This window comes from Lutra lutra, chromosome 4 (assembly GCF_902655055.1).
Source record: "Lutra lutra chromosome 4, mLutLut1.2, whole genome shotgun sequence".
In the NCBI taxonomy this organism is placed as follows: domain Eukaryota; kingdom Metazoa; phylum Chordata; class Mammalia; order Carnivora; family Mustelidae; genus Lutra; species Lutra lutra.
In genome coordinates this window covers 157,409,612-157,426,068 of record NC_062281.1, presented here as the reverse complement: position 1 = coordinate 157,426,068, position 16,457 = coordinate 157,409,612, and the positions used below count along the sequence as shown (strand labels likewise).

The following is a 16,457-nucleotide window of genomic DNA, read 5'->3' as shown; positions in this document are numbered from 1 at the left end:
AAAGATTACATTTAAATTTTTATACAAAACTGTGGGGGATGCCAAGATTCATTCTTGGACATGAAATTTAGAGATTTTTTATAGAAGGGCTGTGAGCCTAGGGCTTGAGTCCAGACTCTTGTACTGATATTGTGTGACTTTAGGCAAGCACTGCCCTTTGAGCCCCATGTGCAAAAATGGAATGATCATCTCTGCCCTGCTTCCCTCACTGTGGTGGGCTGTGATGATGAATGTAGAAGATATGGGAATCTGAAAAACGCTCCTGAATGTTATCAGGACACTGAAATTCAGAGACATTACTCACTTAAAAGTCACACAGCTGTGAAGTGGCAGAACCAAAGTTCAAACTGGAAGACACTAAAGTCTCTAGTGTGTGTGTATGAGAGAGAGAGAGAGAGAAGAAGGAGAAACTAGAGAGAGAGAAAAAAAGAGGAAGGGGAGGGAAATGAGAAAGAAAGGAGAGAGAGAGAGAGATCGATCTCCTTCCAAGAATTTTTTTTTTTAAAGATTTTATTTATTTATTTGAGAGAGAGAGAGTGAAAGAGCATGAGAAGGGAGAAGGTCAGGGGAGAAGCGGACACCCCATGGAGCTGGGAGCCCAATGCGGGACTCGATCCTGAGACTCCAGGATCATGACCTGAGCTGAAGGCAGTCGCCTAACCAACTGAGCCACCCAGGCGCCCCCAAGAATTTTTTTTTAAAAAGATCCAATGAGATAATGCAGGTGAAAGGGTCACATAGATTGTGAAGTGTGATGTTTATGTGATTACTCCTGAACTGAATTTAGGATTCCATGTCCCACCCATCTGTGGGATCTGGGACTGGGTGGATGAGGAGCTGGGAGGGATGGTGGAAGTGTGTCCATCAGTGATGCTGCTCATGGAGACAATGAAGACCTTCTCCCCTATCCAAATGAACAACTTCTGTGCATTTGAGGAAATCTGTCAGAGCTCTGCAACATCTTTAAAACCCAGGTCTTTGACCAGTGTACTCAGGTCAGTATGTGTAGCTTTGGGAGAAGCAATTTTAATGCAACTGCAAACTTACTTTATATTTCTAATGTCACCACATAAAACCTAAATCCTATTGTTCTACATTAAAAAAAAAAAGATTCCATAAAAGATGTCCTCATTCCATTCAGACTTTGCATGCTTACAATTCAGAGATGAACACTTGTGTGTCCCATAAAACTAGTGGTGACAAAGCATGGCAACATTGCAAATCAGAAACCTCCCCAAACCACACCTTCTTAGGGTCTGTGGGAAACTGTCAGTACTTCCTTAAACCTTCAAACTAATGCTCCAAACATACGACTGATAATCCAAGAAACAAAGAGGAATGAACTGGAATGGAAGTGAGGATGACAAGGAGTCCTGGAACTTCACTGTAAACACTGGGCATAAGAACACTGAGCCCATGTTCTGATTGACTCAGAACTCCATCTGGCATCTGGGATGTAAAGACCAAGAAAGTTTAAGGGCAGGAGGAAGAACGGCCAAAGGACATTGCTATTTCTGCGATAGCAGAAGTTACTCAATAACTTCTCCTCTTGTGATAGTAAGTTACTTGACGTTTTTCTTGGAACCTAACTTTATGCAAAGTCACTTTAATGTGCTTGTAAGAAAAAGCCCAAAACTGTTTTGGCCCCTGGTTCTGGAACTCAGTAGACCAGAATGACATCAGTAAACAATGACAATTAGCTGAGGCCTTTCCTGGCAATGGGGACCTACAGGATAGGATTTCATGAGACTGAACTAGGAGAATCTCTCAAGACAGGGTTGAAAAAGGGTGAGTAAACTTCATACACATTCAAGAAGCATTTAATAAGTTTTAAGAAATCAGTTTCGGAGTAAAGTTTATATCACTGGGATACAGAAGTGAAGCTGACAGGGCAGAACAATATGATGAAGTCAAACCCAAATCAGATGGAACAGGTTAACCATGAAAGTAAATTCAGAATCCCGTCTCTCCAACTCCTACCAACACTCTTGCTGCTGTTCCTGAGTATGGCTTGGGTTTAGAGTTATAGCTTCTGCATGGAAGCTAAGGTCTACCTGGAAAGAGAAGAGTTGGTGCCCTAGGGCGTCTGTAGCATTGGAAATGACTGTCTTTGGTGCCACCAGGTTAGAAAGGTAGGTGTAGACCCCCCCCCCCCCCCCCCCCCCCCGCTGCCCCTGCCAAAAAAAAAAAAAAGGAGGATAGGAGTGGAGCTGGAGAGGAAGTACACAGGTTGAACTCCCTCATATTTGGTCTCTTTTCCTTTCAGCCTCCTTGGGAGACTCTGGAACCAGAGGAGGCCTGACCCTAAGCAGATGTAGCAGTATCTTTTAGGAACACATCTCTTATGAGAGAGTGTTCAGGGAGGTCCCTGGTTGGAGCACCAGAGAAAAGACACAAGAGGAATTTTCCTGGCGAATATGCACTTCCAGGCAGAGGGAGAATGACCAGCCACATCTTAGGCTTCAGTCAGTGTCTTCTGAGAACCCCTTGAACTGGGCCGGGGGAAAAACCCAGCACTTAGACTGTACTTTGGACAAATACAAAATGTCAAAATCAGAATCCCAAACCCTGGGAGAGAGACTACAGTGAACATAAAAACAGATATGGAGAAACATTCCAGGACTAAAAAGAAATCATTGGCTGTGAAGGCATAACAGTACTTCCATGAACTAAACTTCAAACCCTGGATCCACAGATTAACAAAAATCCACATTTACTAAATCATTCCCAAATTATTACATGCATCTTCAGGAAACACGTGTCTTCTGAGCTGAGCCCCCAAGTCTGTTCTCTTAAATATAAGAGGACAGAATTTTCAGCCATAGGGTGAGATCTCTTTCATTTGAAATGGGAATCTAGTATCTAATACTGAAATGTTAAAAGAATGAAACAGTGGATAAGGTTTTACAGCAGGGCTCAGAGTCCACGGGCTGGCTGATCCGATTTTGGTGACAGACCAGGTACTTAAAATACCAAGTAACAAGGTCCCAACACAAGATGGAGCAGAGGGAGAGAAAAGCAGGAGAGAATTATGTTCGGTGTGTGCTGGTGGACCAGCAATCGGGGAGCTGGTATCCATGAGGTTCTAACTACCCAAATGCAAACCTAACAGCAGCTTCTTGCAGCTGGACTGGTTACCAAAGTCCTGGTGCTGGTCCTTTTCACACTATCTCAGCATTCATAGCATGTGCTTCAACAGTTTTCCATGGTTCACTGGAACAGCAGATAACTCCTAGGTGGAACCTGGAGACCCAAGGCAGCTGCAATAAATAAATATCTTGCATATATGTCAAATGCAGTCCTCAAACACAACCTTAAATTTTAGTAAAGAAGTCAGAAAGTACCAACAAAAATGATATGCTTTTTTTTCCTACAACAATGTTTAATCTCCATGCTGAGAAGTCCCATTTGACTTTTTTCCCCATGCCTTTTAAAAGTAGGTGACAAAGTAGAAATCCAGTCATGAAAATAAAAAGGCAGAGGTGCATGAGCCCTGGCTCAATGAGACATATCAAATACATAGCATCCTGGTGTCACAGGGCAGACAGAACTGTCCTAGACAGTGTGGGGAAACGAAGGGCACTGGAGAGGTAAAAATTCTACTTCGTGGACACTCACACTTGAACAGTGCATTAGTCATTGGACAAGGGTGAGGTGGAGGGGATAAAGGAGAGCTGCAGAGTTGTAATTCTCTATGAGGGTTGGGAACATATACTCGTGGATGGGAAATTTTAAGTAGCTATGTTTATTATTACTTTTTTCCAGCAATCTTGTAAGAGGCAGAAGTGTGACATTGAGTTGAGTGAGACGAGCGTGTAGGTGGGTTGGCAAGGAGCCCTTCTCTTGACGCCGGCCTCTGACTTGTCAAGGAATGGCTGGTTCCACTGCTGGGCCACGTTTACTCTTTTGCTTCAAGGAAAAGGGTTTCTTGAGGGAACAACTTTACCTCCAATAATGATTTATTTGGGTCGAGCTGGGTTACCTAAAAAGAAAGAAAACATATTTAAAAGATTGGAACAAGCACACTCTTCTCCACATGGCTTTCAGGTCCTACCTGTGCATACTGATTCTCAGCCTGCTATGCAGTGGCCTGAGCATTTCCAAATTTATTATTTGATGCTCACAATAAACCTGTGACATAGGTGGTGCTACTTCCATCTTAGAACCGAGGAAACCAGAGCTCAGAGAGGTCATGTCTCATAGCTTAGTGGAAGAACTAGCATGTGACCACAGGCAGGCGCAGCTTCAGGAGACTGGACCTCTTCCTGGCAGGTGGGAGGTCTGTGCCTCCTGCACAGTACAGCTTGGCCCACAGAACAGGTGCACTTTAGGAAAGGGTACTGGCTAAACAACTGATTAGCATTCTTGGAGATCTCTGCTTGGTTAACTCCTGAAAGCATGGAGGAACTTTTCTGCTTGGTCAGAAAAGAACTAAGTCTTTGGGGTTGATCTTCTGGCTAAGCTTTCCCATAGTAAACTGGACAATGTCTACTCTACCATGCCCAAAGACGGATACCCTCCACTGAGGAGAGTCTCCCTGGGAAGGCGTATCACAGTCTCCTTCTTGGTTGGGTGGGGGGATATTTAGTTTGAAAAAATGAGTCAATGCCATAATAAGACTTCAAATTTTGGAAATAAAAACATCATTATTTAATCATATGAACTCTTTGTAGAGAGTAAAGCTAGGCAAAATCTTGGCTCAGTTGGGAAATGCTAGTCATGTAGGAATCCTAAAGTAGCTTTATGACCTCCTAGGCCAGGGGCAGGGATGGAGGATTTATGAATCTGAGAGTGAGAGAGAGAAAGAAACAGAGTTTTCATATTTATCAGAAGGGAGTATGAATTTTAAAAAGTTGAGAAATACTAGTTTAGTGGAAGTGACAGTGAGCTTTGGAACCGGAAAGATTCCGGTTTAAATCACAGCTGTGTTGGCTATTAGCTTTGTGGCTTTGGAGTTAATATCAACCATGCAGGACTGATGTGAGGATTAAATGAGAAAAAATACATAATTAGCACAGTGTTCAGCACAGAGCACATGTTTAATGATGGCTACCATGTATGTGAATAACTAAGGATGGACAGACATACAGATAAATGGACAGGTCTGAGTGTATGTGATGGGAGGCTGGGAAGTCCGCTATGTGAGATATAGAGGCCCTGGGCCTGTGGTCCTCAGAGAATACAGCATCTGAGGCTGGAGATCTTGTCCTCTGCTCAACCCAAACCACACCTAATGAGATGGCTCCGCTGTCTTCTCCTAGTCAAGGGGGATGAGGGCCCTGGGAGGCCTAGTGTCACAACCAGGCTGGAGAGCTGAAGGAGGAACACTATCTTTGACTGTATCCAGATGGAAACCTGGTATGCCCAGGAGGGTCATTAAGGAGACACATCAACCTCAAGAATCCTCTCTGCTTTTAAGGAACCCAGAGCAAAGCAGGTCTACTGGTATCTCTCGGGTTCTGGGCAGATGGGCAGGCAAGGCAGTAGGGAAGGCCCAGCCTGCTGTCTGTCTTCCAATGCACCGGAGGGGCAAGCTGCTGGCAAATGTTTACCCACTTCCCCAATTAACATACAATATTACGCTGTCTCTTGTCAACTGAGCCTCTGCTTCATACTCGTTGGTATTTTCCACTCAGCTGCTTCCGCTATTGTTCTTAATTAACATGCCAGAGCTCTTCTGGCATCTTGTACTTTGTTATTTGTGGTTTGTAAATTTGATGTTTGTAGAGAGAAACCATGATCACTGTAGTGCCAGAGCCTATGCATACCAGCAGAAATGCTATAGAGAAAAACAGGCTGGGAGACTGGAGCCTCAGGCCCAAACCGATCCCTGCCTAAGCTGTCAACACACCAGGTTGGAGGTTCAGAAAACTGTGTCCCAGGCAAGTTAAGTGATTTTTCTCTGTCACTTTGGGTGAGATAGCTGGGACATGAAAAGGAGGAAACTGTAAGTTTCTTTAACACCTATTACATGCCAGGGACTTCATGTTATTTCATTTAATTCCTGTAACAACCATGCAAGGCAGGTAGAGATGGCAAAATTGAGGCTCAAAGTGGTTGCCATTTGTTTTAAGTCCACGTGGTTAGTAAGGGGGATATCTATACAGTATAATGTTTAAAAAGACTGAAGCAAACTTAAATTCAAATCCCTGTTTTCACTTTAGTACCTATAGACCTTGAAGTTCTACAACCAGAAAGCATAGGTTTTTTCATCTCTATGATAAGAATACATCAGTTTAACCTTCATAGGTTAGTGTGACAGTTAAACGGAGTGTTGATAAAGCTTCTGGTACAGTGCCCAAGCCAGAACATGCTCAGTCAGTGGTAGCCATTACTGACTGGAATGTTGCCTTGGAGAGGGGTCCTGGGCTCACTTCAAAGCTGGAGCTCTTTTCCCGAAGCTTCCTGGAGCACAGGCCTGCACCAGGCTGCCTTTCTTATTTCTGTCCTGCTGCCCTGCTAGCGTAATGCCTCAGTAACTAGAGATGCCCTTGGGTTTCCATGAGGCTGTGCTCAACTACTTCATGGTGGTTTGGGGCCTGTTCCTTCTGGTACCCCAGATCAGAAGCAATTCTTTGGAGGTCGTTTTAGACAGAACTTTCAAAATGAACAAGAACAATCTCGGCTTCCATTCTTTTTTGCCTGGCATGGACAAAAAGGCTGTAGGGGAACATAGGGGGATGAAGTTCTCCCCTGCAAGAAAGGTGGCCATGCTGTGGAATCATCCTGCAGTGCTCTGGGTCCCATTCAAGGGGGAACTGAGAAGTGGTGGTGGTGGCTGCCACTACAGGGAAAGGGGTATCTGAAGGACTGCCAAGTAGATCAGACATGTTACGTGCAGTACCAGCTGGCAGGGCTGGGACTAGTGAGGTAAAATCACAGGGACACAGAATTCAGCTGGCCAGAAAGAACTCTTAAAGCTGCTGGTATGCCACTGTGCTACTTTCTTCTTCCTCCTCCTGTTCTGTTTCCTTCTTGTTCTTCCTAACCATTATCATAGCAGCAACTATCATTTATTGAGTACATATCATGTAGCTGGAACCATGCTAAGTACTTTATATATAGTAGTCTAGTCCTCAAAAAAGCCAAATGAAGTAGGTATGATTACTGCCATTTTATAGTTGAAGATACCATGGGTTATCATATCAAGGTGCAGACAGAATAAGATTTCACACTCAAGTCTGACTCCAGAGCACATGCTAAACAGAATTGCTTCTGGCTAACATGTCGGTGGGCTGCCTTGTGGCAATGGAGAAGGAGGGATGGTTGGGGACAGTGAGCGCATTCTCTCTTGTCCCTAGAAGCATTCAAATAAGGGCATATTTGAGAAGATCATGATGATAACAGTAATGGCTAACATATATTTGGCATTTATTTTGTACCGGGCATATGCCAAGCACTTTATGTTTATAAAATAATTTAATCTGCATAATAACCTTCTGAGGTAGATACAATTATTACTCCCATTTTACAGATGAGAAAACTGATCCATGGAACACATTAAGTAACTCGCCCAAGGTCTCAAAGCTATTCAGGACAGAGCGAGGATGTGAATCTAGTTTTGGAATCTGTATGTTGAACTGCTAGAATATTCAGCCAGGGGCATGGCTAAGAGTAGATCCACTCAGAGAAAAAAGTTGGAAGAGATGACCCTGAGGTTGTTTCTAACCAAGATTCTAAGATATAAGATCTTCATTTTAAGAATGGCAAAAGATCAAGGGTCAGGAAAAAAAAATCCTGAAATGTTTATAAAATACGAATACAAAAACCCAATCTCAGCTTGTGTTCTGCCATTTACCTGGGACTTTACTGAATTATTGACTCTCTAAATCAACAGAGAAACCCACCCTTTGGGACTCCTTGGGAGAGGAGGAGCATTCTCAGATAAGAGACTCTGTATGTTAGAAAAGGAAGGTCAATCACCTTGACATTTTATTCATTATATTTAGGGAACCTGAATGATGTATTTTCTTATTAAATTAATACCTTAGCAGTTTGGTTTTGTGAAACTTATGTTATCAAAAATGGGGCAAATAGAGCTATTCTTTCTAAGATCAATTTTCTCAGCAGTTTGCACTTTCATATACATCTTATTTCTATTACTTCCTTGGGCTTCAATTCCTTTTTAAAAAAAAATCTAACATTGATGCTGAGAAAAGTGTGAATCAGTGTGACAGAATCTCATCCTAGGCCATACCAAATAGAGTCCTAGAATGTTAGGGTGAGAAGGTTCCTTAAATGCCAAAAGTCCAATGCCTTCATTTCACAGGCTGCTCTCCTGAGGCTCACAGAGGTCAAGTGACTTGGCCCAGGTCATACAGTTAAGAGGCAGATGTAGTACCCTACCCCAGAGTTTTTGGCTTCCGTTTTGGGGTTCTTTCTAGCCACACCATTTTGCCTCTCACTTGAAAAAAAAAGCCTGAGCATAAATATACTACTGCTACTAGGCTGGGGGCTACCTGAGAGCAGGAGCTGAGTGATACTAAAAACAACAGTAGCAGCAATATATGCATAGTACTTATAGTTTACAATCTATTTATATACAGTCTAATAGCATAGATATTATTATCAGTCCCTGTTATTTTACTTAATTTTGCTGAAGTAATGCTTTTATTTTAAAATTGAATAAAGGTTAAGTATGGATCTAATATTTTCACCTTCAGAAAAAAATGCTAGGTTCAACAAATGGTGCTGGAACAATTAAACACAGAATGCAAAAAAAAAAAAAAAAAAGGATCTAGATGCAGACCTTACACCCTCTCCAAAAATTAACTCAAAATGGATTACAGACTTAAAGGTAAAACACAAAACTATAAAATTCCTAGAAGATAACATAGGACAAAACCTATATGACCTTGGGAATTGCTTTGATTTTTTAGATATAACACCAAAAGCACAATCCACAAAAGAAATAATTGATAAAGCTGGACTTCATTAAAATTAAAAACTTCTGCAAAACACACTGTCAAAAGAATGAGAAGACAAGTCATAGACAGGGGAAAAATATTTGCAAAAGACATATATGATAAAGAATGATTATCCAAAATATACAAAGAATTCTAAAACTCAACAATAAAAAAATGAACAATCCAATTGAAAAATGGGCCAAAGACCTTAAAGATACCTCATCAAAAAAGAGCTACTACAAATGGCAAATAAATATATGAAAAGATGCTCCACCACATCATATGCTATTAGGGAAATGCAAATTAAATAACAATGAGATACCACTATATGCCTATTAGAATGGCCAACATCTAGAACACCAAAAACACCAAATGCTGGTTGAGGACGTAGAGAAACAGGAACTCTCATTAATTGCTGGTGGGAAGGCAAAATGGCACAGTAATTTGGAAGATAGTTAGTTAGGTGTTTTCTTACAAAACTAACCCTATTCTTACCATATAATCCACTAATTATACTCCTTGGTACTAACCCAAAGGAGCTGAAAACTTACGTTCACACAAAAATCTGCACACAGGTGTTTATAGCATCTTTTTTCATAATTGCCCAAAACTTGGAAGCATCCAAGATGCCTTTCAGTAGGTAAACAGATAAATAAATTGTGGTGCATCCACACAGTGGAATATTATCCAACACCAAAAAATGAGCCCTTAAGCCATGAAAAGACATGGAGGAATCTTAAGGCTAAATGAAAGAAGAGAATCTGAAAAGGCTACATATTGTATGACTCCAGCTATATGACATTCTGGGAAAGGTGAAACTATGGAGACAGTAAAAAGATCACTAGTTCTAGGGGTTGGAATGGGGAGAGGGATGAGTAGGCAGAGCACAGAGGATTTTTAGGGCAGTAAAAATACTTTGTGTGATACTATAATGATGGTTATATGTCATTATACATTTGTCCAAACCAGTAGAATGTAAACTACAAACTCTGAGTGATAATGATGTGTCAATGTAGGTTCATCAGTTGTAACATATGTATACTCTGGTGAGGGATGTTGTCAACAGGGAATGTTGATATGGGGGAGGCTATACATGTAAAGGCGTATATGGGAAACTCTCTGTACTTTCTGCTCAATTTTGCTGTGAGCCTAAAATTGCTCCAAAAATATGAAGTCTTTAAAAAACATGCTCGGCTGCATTTTTCTGAACATTCCCAAGGCATTTTTAACAGCTTACGAGGGAAATGCCCTGCAGTAGTACTTGGAAATCATACTTTGGGAATTAGCCACACTCAGTAGATTAGGAAAAGAGATCTAGAGATTGTGTTTCCTGTGATAGCATAAACAGTAGAGGTAGAACCAGAACCCAAGTCTTCTGATTAGTTCCCTAACACTTTCCATTATAACTCCCCACCTCCTTCAGTGGCCTAATGGTGTTCTTTCTCACTCCATGAATTGCATTCTTAAGGTTCAGCGTGTGGAACTGGGAAGCAATAGACCACCAGTGGTTTCTCAAATGTATTTTTGCTTTTAGAGTAAAATTTGCATTTCAGAAAATTCCAGCATCTCCAAGGGGAGAAAAAGCTCTGTTCTCATATTTTCTTTATAATTTGGCTGCTCCCCTCTGGGCTATTAGCAGCACCACTTTCTAGACTGTGCAGTGTGCTGGCAGCACTGTGAATGGATGGAGCCTTGCATAGCCTGACCCCCAGGAGCAGCCCTTGGCTACACTGGTGGAAAATTTACAATCCTTTTGTAGCTCACACAGATAGCAAACACTTACCCATACACCTTCTTCCTCCTTTTCCCTCCCACAGATATGAAGGACAAGTAGATCCCATAACCTACGACAGACAGACAGACCATGCAGCCTCTGTAAGCACTCCCTCACCTTCCAGCTCTCAGCAAGCTCTCCCTCCTCCTCCTTTGTACTGATGGCTAAGGCTGTATATTACCTAATGCTGTCAGGATGTAAAGGGACAGAATGTATAGGTTCTAGTTTTGGCTCCAGTGGTGCAACTTTGGATGAATCACTTTTCTTCTCTATGCTTTAATTTTTGCATTTTTAAAAATGTGGGGGTTAATGATTCAATCAGGTCAACTGGACTGCTGTTGGGCTTTGGAAATAGAAACTCTTGGGTTCAAATTCGAGCTCTTGGCCATGTCAGTAAGATGCTTAGAACTCCAGCTTCCTTCTCTGCTGGATGAAAGGGTTGTTGTATGGATTAAAACAGTCAACACAGAGCCCACACATGGCAACTATTATGATTCAATGTCTTATTTGTGTCAGTAGATGTCATTTGTGTGGTGTGAGCTCCCCAATGACCTAGGGAGAGAGACTTGGGTTGGATTCCATTGCTAAAACCTCCTAACTCTCTGATGGCTGTGGATAAGTTACTTAATTTCTGGTTCATTGTCTATTTATAATATTGAGACATTTTTGCTAACCAGAGTTGTGAAGATTTAATAAGATGAAGCTTATAACCATGAAGCATTTCATACTCCTGCTTCCACATGGAGGGACTCTGGGATGCTCTCCCCATCTCTCACACACAGTGAGATGAAGACCTATCTGTTTGGTGAACGTGGGTGAAGCATCTAAGCTCAGCCCCTTCCTTTCCCTTTTCTGGAGTCAAATCTGCTTCTCCAGTTTTAGACCAAGGACTTTGTGGCCAAGTCTGTCTAATTTAGGGGCAAAGAATATATCAGTAAGCCCCCTAGCTGCAGATTCCAAACCACAATCTCTGATCAACTTTCTCAGTAACAAATGTGATATTTGTACTCCCCCTGAGTCCTTCGTCTGTCTTTCAGTTGGTCTTATGTCTTTCAATTAGTTTTGAACAAGTTAAGTGAAGGGGTATTATTTAAATGACACTTAAAACCCTAAATATCCCCACAGCACTAAACAAGTGCTTAACAATTATGATTTCATATAACTTGATGTAAGAGCCACAACTCTCTTTTCTCAAAGTCTATTCAGCCTTGATTAGAAGATGAGAATCACCTAGTCAGGGCATTATTCAATTCTAAATACATTTCCCACCCATAAAGCCACAACAAATCTTGTTCTTTTTTTTTTTTTTTTAAAGATTTTATTTTTATTTTATTTTATTTTTTTTAATTTATTTGACAGGGAGAGATCACAAGCAGGCAGAGAGGCAGGCAGAGAGAGAGGAGGAAGCAGGCTCCCTGCATAGCAGAGAGCCCGATGCAGGGCTCGATCCCAGGACTCTGAGATCATGACCTGAGCCGAAGGCAGCGGCTTAACCCACTGAGCCACCCAGGCGCCCTACAAAGCTTGTTCTTAAAGAGATGCTTCTTTAAACAAGTTATCTAAACCCAAAATGAATGTGTTCACAAACTTCTTTCTGAAGAATGTGTACATAACAATGTATTGTTCTACAGCCCTCACACCACCTTCACATATTTTACCTAAACCCCAGAGCTATTCTAAGAGATTGGACTAATTTATTCTCATTTTAACAGATGACAACACCAAAGCTCAAACAAGGACATTACTTATGGTCATACAACTAGAAATTGGTGGAGCTCACATTTGAACCCACATCTTCTCACTTCAAATCCTGAGCTCTCTCTATCCTAGGAGGCAGCACAAAGGCTGCTTATGTAAGTTTCCAAATTACACTAAAGCTGAATATATATATATATATATATATAAATGAATATATATATATTCAGATATATATATATATATTAGACATATATATATATCTATGTCTGCTTTTGCTTCTGTTCAAAATTAGCATTTGCTTTGAGCATGGGAGAACTAATTTTTTTTAAATGATTATTTATTTTGGGGAGAGAGAGAATGAGAGCAGGAGGTGAGGGACAGAGGGAAAGAGAGAGAAAATCTCAAGCAGACTCCCCATTGAGTCTGCTGAGTGGGGAGCCCACGGCCCTGAGATCATGACCTAGCTGAAATCAAGAGGAGGATGCTTAACCAACTGCACCACCAAGGCTCCCACAACTAATATTTTTGGTATGCTAGGAGTAATCCATTCTGTTAATCACTGAATTAAAAAATCCATATTCAAAACCAAGTTTAAAAAATAATAATTAATGTCATCACTACCAAAAAGTTATCATTTATTTGGCATTTTATAAGTGCCACATGCTCTACTAATTGTTCTACATGTTATCTAATTAAATTGTCATAACAATCCTATGAGATAAGTATTCCTATTATTCCCATTTTATAGATGAATTCTCTAAGGTCAAAAGTGGTTAAGGGATTTGCCCAGGATCACACAGAAAAGATAAGGCTAGAATTTACACCCAGGTTTATGAACTTCCAGACTATATCTGATGCATCCCTCTTCACTGCCCCTTAACCTCTGATCCTACTTCTAAATAGAGAACAGCTAATGTTCCCTTGAGCATAAAAAAATGCATCATAAACATGTATCATAAACATGTTCCTATTGTGGTATGGACTTTGTTGTTCTCCAGAGGAACACAGGCTATATTTTGTTACTGTCAACTTGGTCCTAATAGCTAATTGTCCATAGTCTTTAAATACCTCCTGATGAGGTGGGAATCCCTGAAGAGGCCAATTATACCCACAAAGTATCAGGGGGAGAACTTAAGAACTGATCTGCTGGTCATAAGCTGGTCAGGGTGTGAAAAGGCATTGGTAACTATAAAGTCCTTTGCAAATGTAAGGGATTCTTCCTCCTCTTCCTCCTCAAGCACAGCAATGCCGGTTTTAGCTCCTAGCAACTTCTCCTCTATATTTGCTATAGGTGGTAATGCAACCCCAAAAGGAACTGTCAATCTGGAATGGTCCCACTATGTGACTACTCTATAGCTTATTTCCATCCCAGCTTCCTGTATAGTTTCTGGACCAGTATGTCTCCTTGGATCACAGGAAAGAAGGAAGTAGCACTTGGGCAAGAGTGTCTAGAAAACAATGACAGATGCTCCTCTTTTCATAACTGTGGTAGAGTAACTGGTATGCTACAGAGTGAGGCTGAGTGGCCTTCTGCAGTTGCGAAGAAAAGGGTCCTACTTTTTTTTTTTTTTTTTAAAGATGAGAAGAAGGGAGAAGGAAAGAAAAGATAAAGGAACAAAGGGAGAGATGACTAAAGTGACAAAGGGATAAAAATTGTATCTTGTAGATTGCCCTATCTGTTCTTTGTTTTCTCACATTATAATAATGGTGACAGTTCACCATTTTCTGGGAGCTTACTACGTGCTAATTCTTCTAAGTGGTTCACAAGCACTACACAACACTGTGAGGAAGGTGCTATTACCTCCACTTTAAAAATGAGAAATAGAAGCTCAGAGAGATTATATAACATGCTTAAGACTGCACAGGCAGGAAGTGGCAGAGCGAGGATCTGAAACTAGGTCTGGCTCCAAAGTCTGTGGTTCATAACCACACCAGATAATATTAGTATTGTAGTCATACACTGGACTACTCTAAGTTTCTCACTTAGAAGGACCATCCTCTTCATGTAACTGAAGCACATTATCTCCCCCAAACAGTGTATTAATATGTCAAGCATTTGGACAAATTTCTAGCTCCTCGATTATCACAAACCCTGTGATTGTTAGAACTGAGGGGATTTTTATTATTTATTTATTTTTTAAATTTTTATTTATTTGGGAGAGAGAGAGCAAGCACATGGAGGGAGAGGGGGAGGGAGAAGCAGACTCCCCCCACTAAGTGGGGAGCCCAATGTAGGGCTCAATCTCAGGACCCTGAGATCATGACCTGAGTCGAAGGCAGACGCTTAACCGAATGAGCCACCCAAGCATCCCTGGGGGGGATTTTCAAAGGTTATCTCTGTAATAGATGGGACAGAAAAATTCAGTGAGGGAAAAGAACTTACCATAGATTACTTAGCACTCATGGCAGATATGGGACCAATTCTAGATTCTTTATTCCTAGCCTATGCCTTTAGATAGTCTTTTTAATGAGGACACCAACTCTAAGTATTACTACTGTCAAAATGGCCTCAAACGTGGCATACTGTCAGGCAGACCCTGAATACCAAATGAAAGATGTGACCCTTTCCTTGCATTGGTATTCTTCATAATGGCTTTGGTCACTACACTATTAAACAACAGTGTTAGAAGGGAAAAAGCCCAGAGATAACAGAGAGGCTTCTATCAAGATGGGTAGCATGGGGGTGGGAAGGAAGGCCTCTTTAGCTAGAAACAGAAGATCCAAGGGTGCAGAGTAAATATAAAAGGCAGAAAATGAGTAAAAGAATAGCATTAAAAAAATGAAAACAGGTATGTGTCTTCATTCTGGGAAGACAGTTCCCAAGATTTGTCCCTCTTGGGCTCTGGAAGACATGATTTCAAGTAAAGAAAAGAAGTCCTATTTTATAGAATGGTTCACAAGCTCACTGTCCCTGAAAGCTTAATAAATGGGGGGTACAGGCAAATTCATGAATGAGGATTCTATGCTGTGGCAAGAGAAATCTATGCAGATTAGCCCCAGTGGTGTGCCAGGATGCCAGCCTCCTCATCCCTTAGGGCAACTCGGATCCTCAGGGCTGGGTTGCCTCTAACCCTGAGCAGCTTAGTGTGGTTACTCCAATGAAGCACACAAACATTTTCAATGTGTGCAGTGATTTGTAAAAGGCTGGAATTATTGGTCTGGGGGACATGCCTCACTTTCAAGGGCTGATATCATGGAAGGCAGCCAGGTCCTTGTATAAACAGTTCCTGGGATGCCTCTAATAAAAGACTGGTCTATAATGCTAACATTGTGTTTGGAGAGAAACCCATTAACTGGTCAGGTTCAGAACTGTTACCTCAGCGTAAAAACCTTCTGAAAAACCCTAATTATTGTTTGCCCGAAAGTTTTACCACTAGGCCTTTAAGTGCTAATTAGGGAGGCAGTAAGAAAAAGCACTGGTGGGTTTTGAATTCTAGTTCTGCCTGTACGCTCTTGAGCAAGTCATTTAACCTTCAGAAGACCCAAATTTCTCATCTGCAAGCTGGTGACATCACCCAACAACAAACAGGTTCTAATGAACCATCTCCCTCTTTCCTCCTGGGTCTCTTTCACACAGTTGAACAAAATGTCCGATTCTGCCTCTCTCCTACTTAAAATTCTACATGATTCCTTACTACAACAGGATAGTCCCCTTTTGCTTTGGCCTCATTTTCCCAATTTGTAAATGGATGGTGTTTCTGGTGTTTCTGGCAAGAAAGGCTTATAGCACATCCATAATGGAAGACATGGCTGGAAAGACAAGTCTGGAGATAGATCATGAAGGGCTTGAATGTCTTATTAGGTTTAGTTTAAGCTTTCAAAAAAACCTTTTCTTCCTGGCTTCAGAGGGATCTGGAGTGGCATGCTTGGCGTGCTCTTCAGGCAGAGTGGCTAGGGGGAAAGTGAGCATTTTGAATGCATTTTAGTACTCAAGCAGAGCCACATGAGTGGGTGTGTGCGTAACGCTGAACGCAAACGCTGCTCAAGAGCTAGAGCTTTGAACAGGAGTTAAAAGAGTTGAGTCCCTAACGACATACAAAAGACTTGCCGGTGTGATTTATTCTGATGTATTTACTTAT

The 16,457-nt window shown here is 41.4% G+C and overlaps 1 protein-coding gene and 1 long non-coding RNA gene across 2 annotated transcripts in view; both read right to left on the bottom strand.

Annotated features, from left to right (window-relative positions):
* Positions 1–702: 702 nt before the first annotated feature.
* Positions 703–2,155, bottom strand: LOC125099303 (uncharacterized). The gene is made up of 2 exons (XR_007127093.1): positions 984–2,155; positions 703–806 (listed from the first exon to the last, which is right to left on the bottom strand). It is a non-coding gene; the product is annotated as an uncharacterized LOC125099303 (long non-coding RNA).
* Positions 2,156–3,361: 1,206 nt separating this feature from the next.
* Positions 3,362–16,457, bottom strand: part of FAF1 (Fas associated factor 1) — a 478,510-nt gene continuing 465,414 nt past the window's right edge. Inside the window, exon 19 of the mRNA XM_047728777.1 lies at positions 3,362–3,982. Within this exon, the coding sequence (XP_047584733.1) occupies positions 3,899–3,982 (84 nt within the window). The 3' untranslated portion in view covers positions 3,362–3,898. The remainder of the gene's footprint in view (positions 3,983–16,457) is intronic.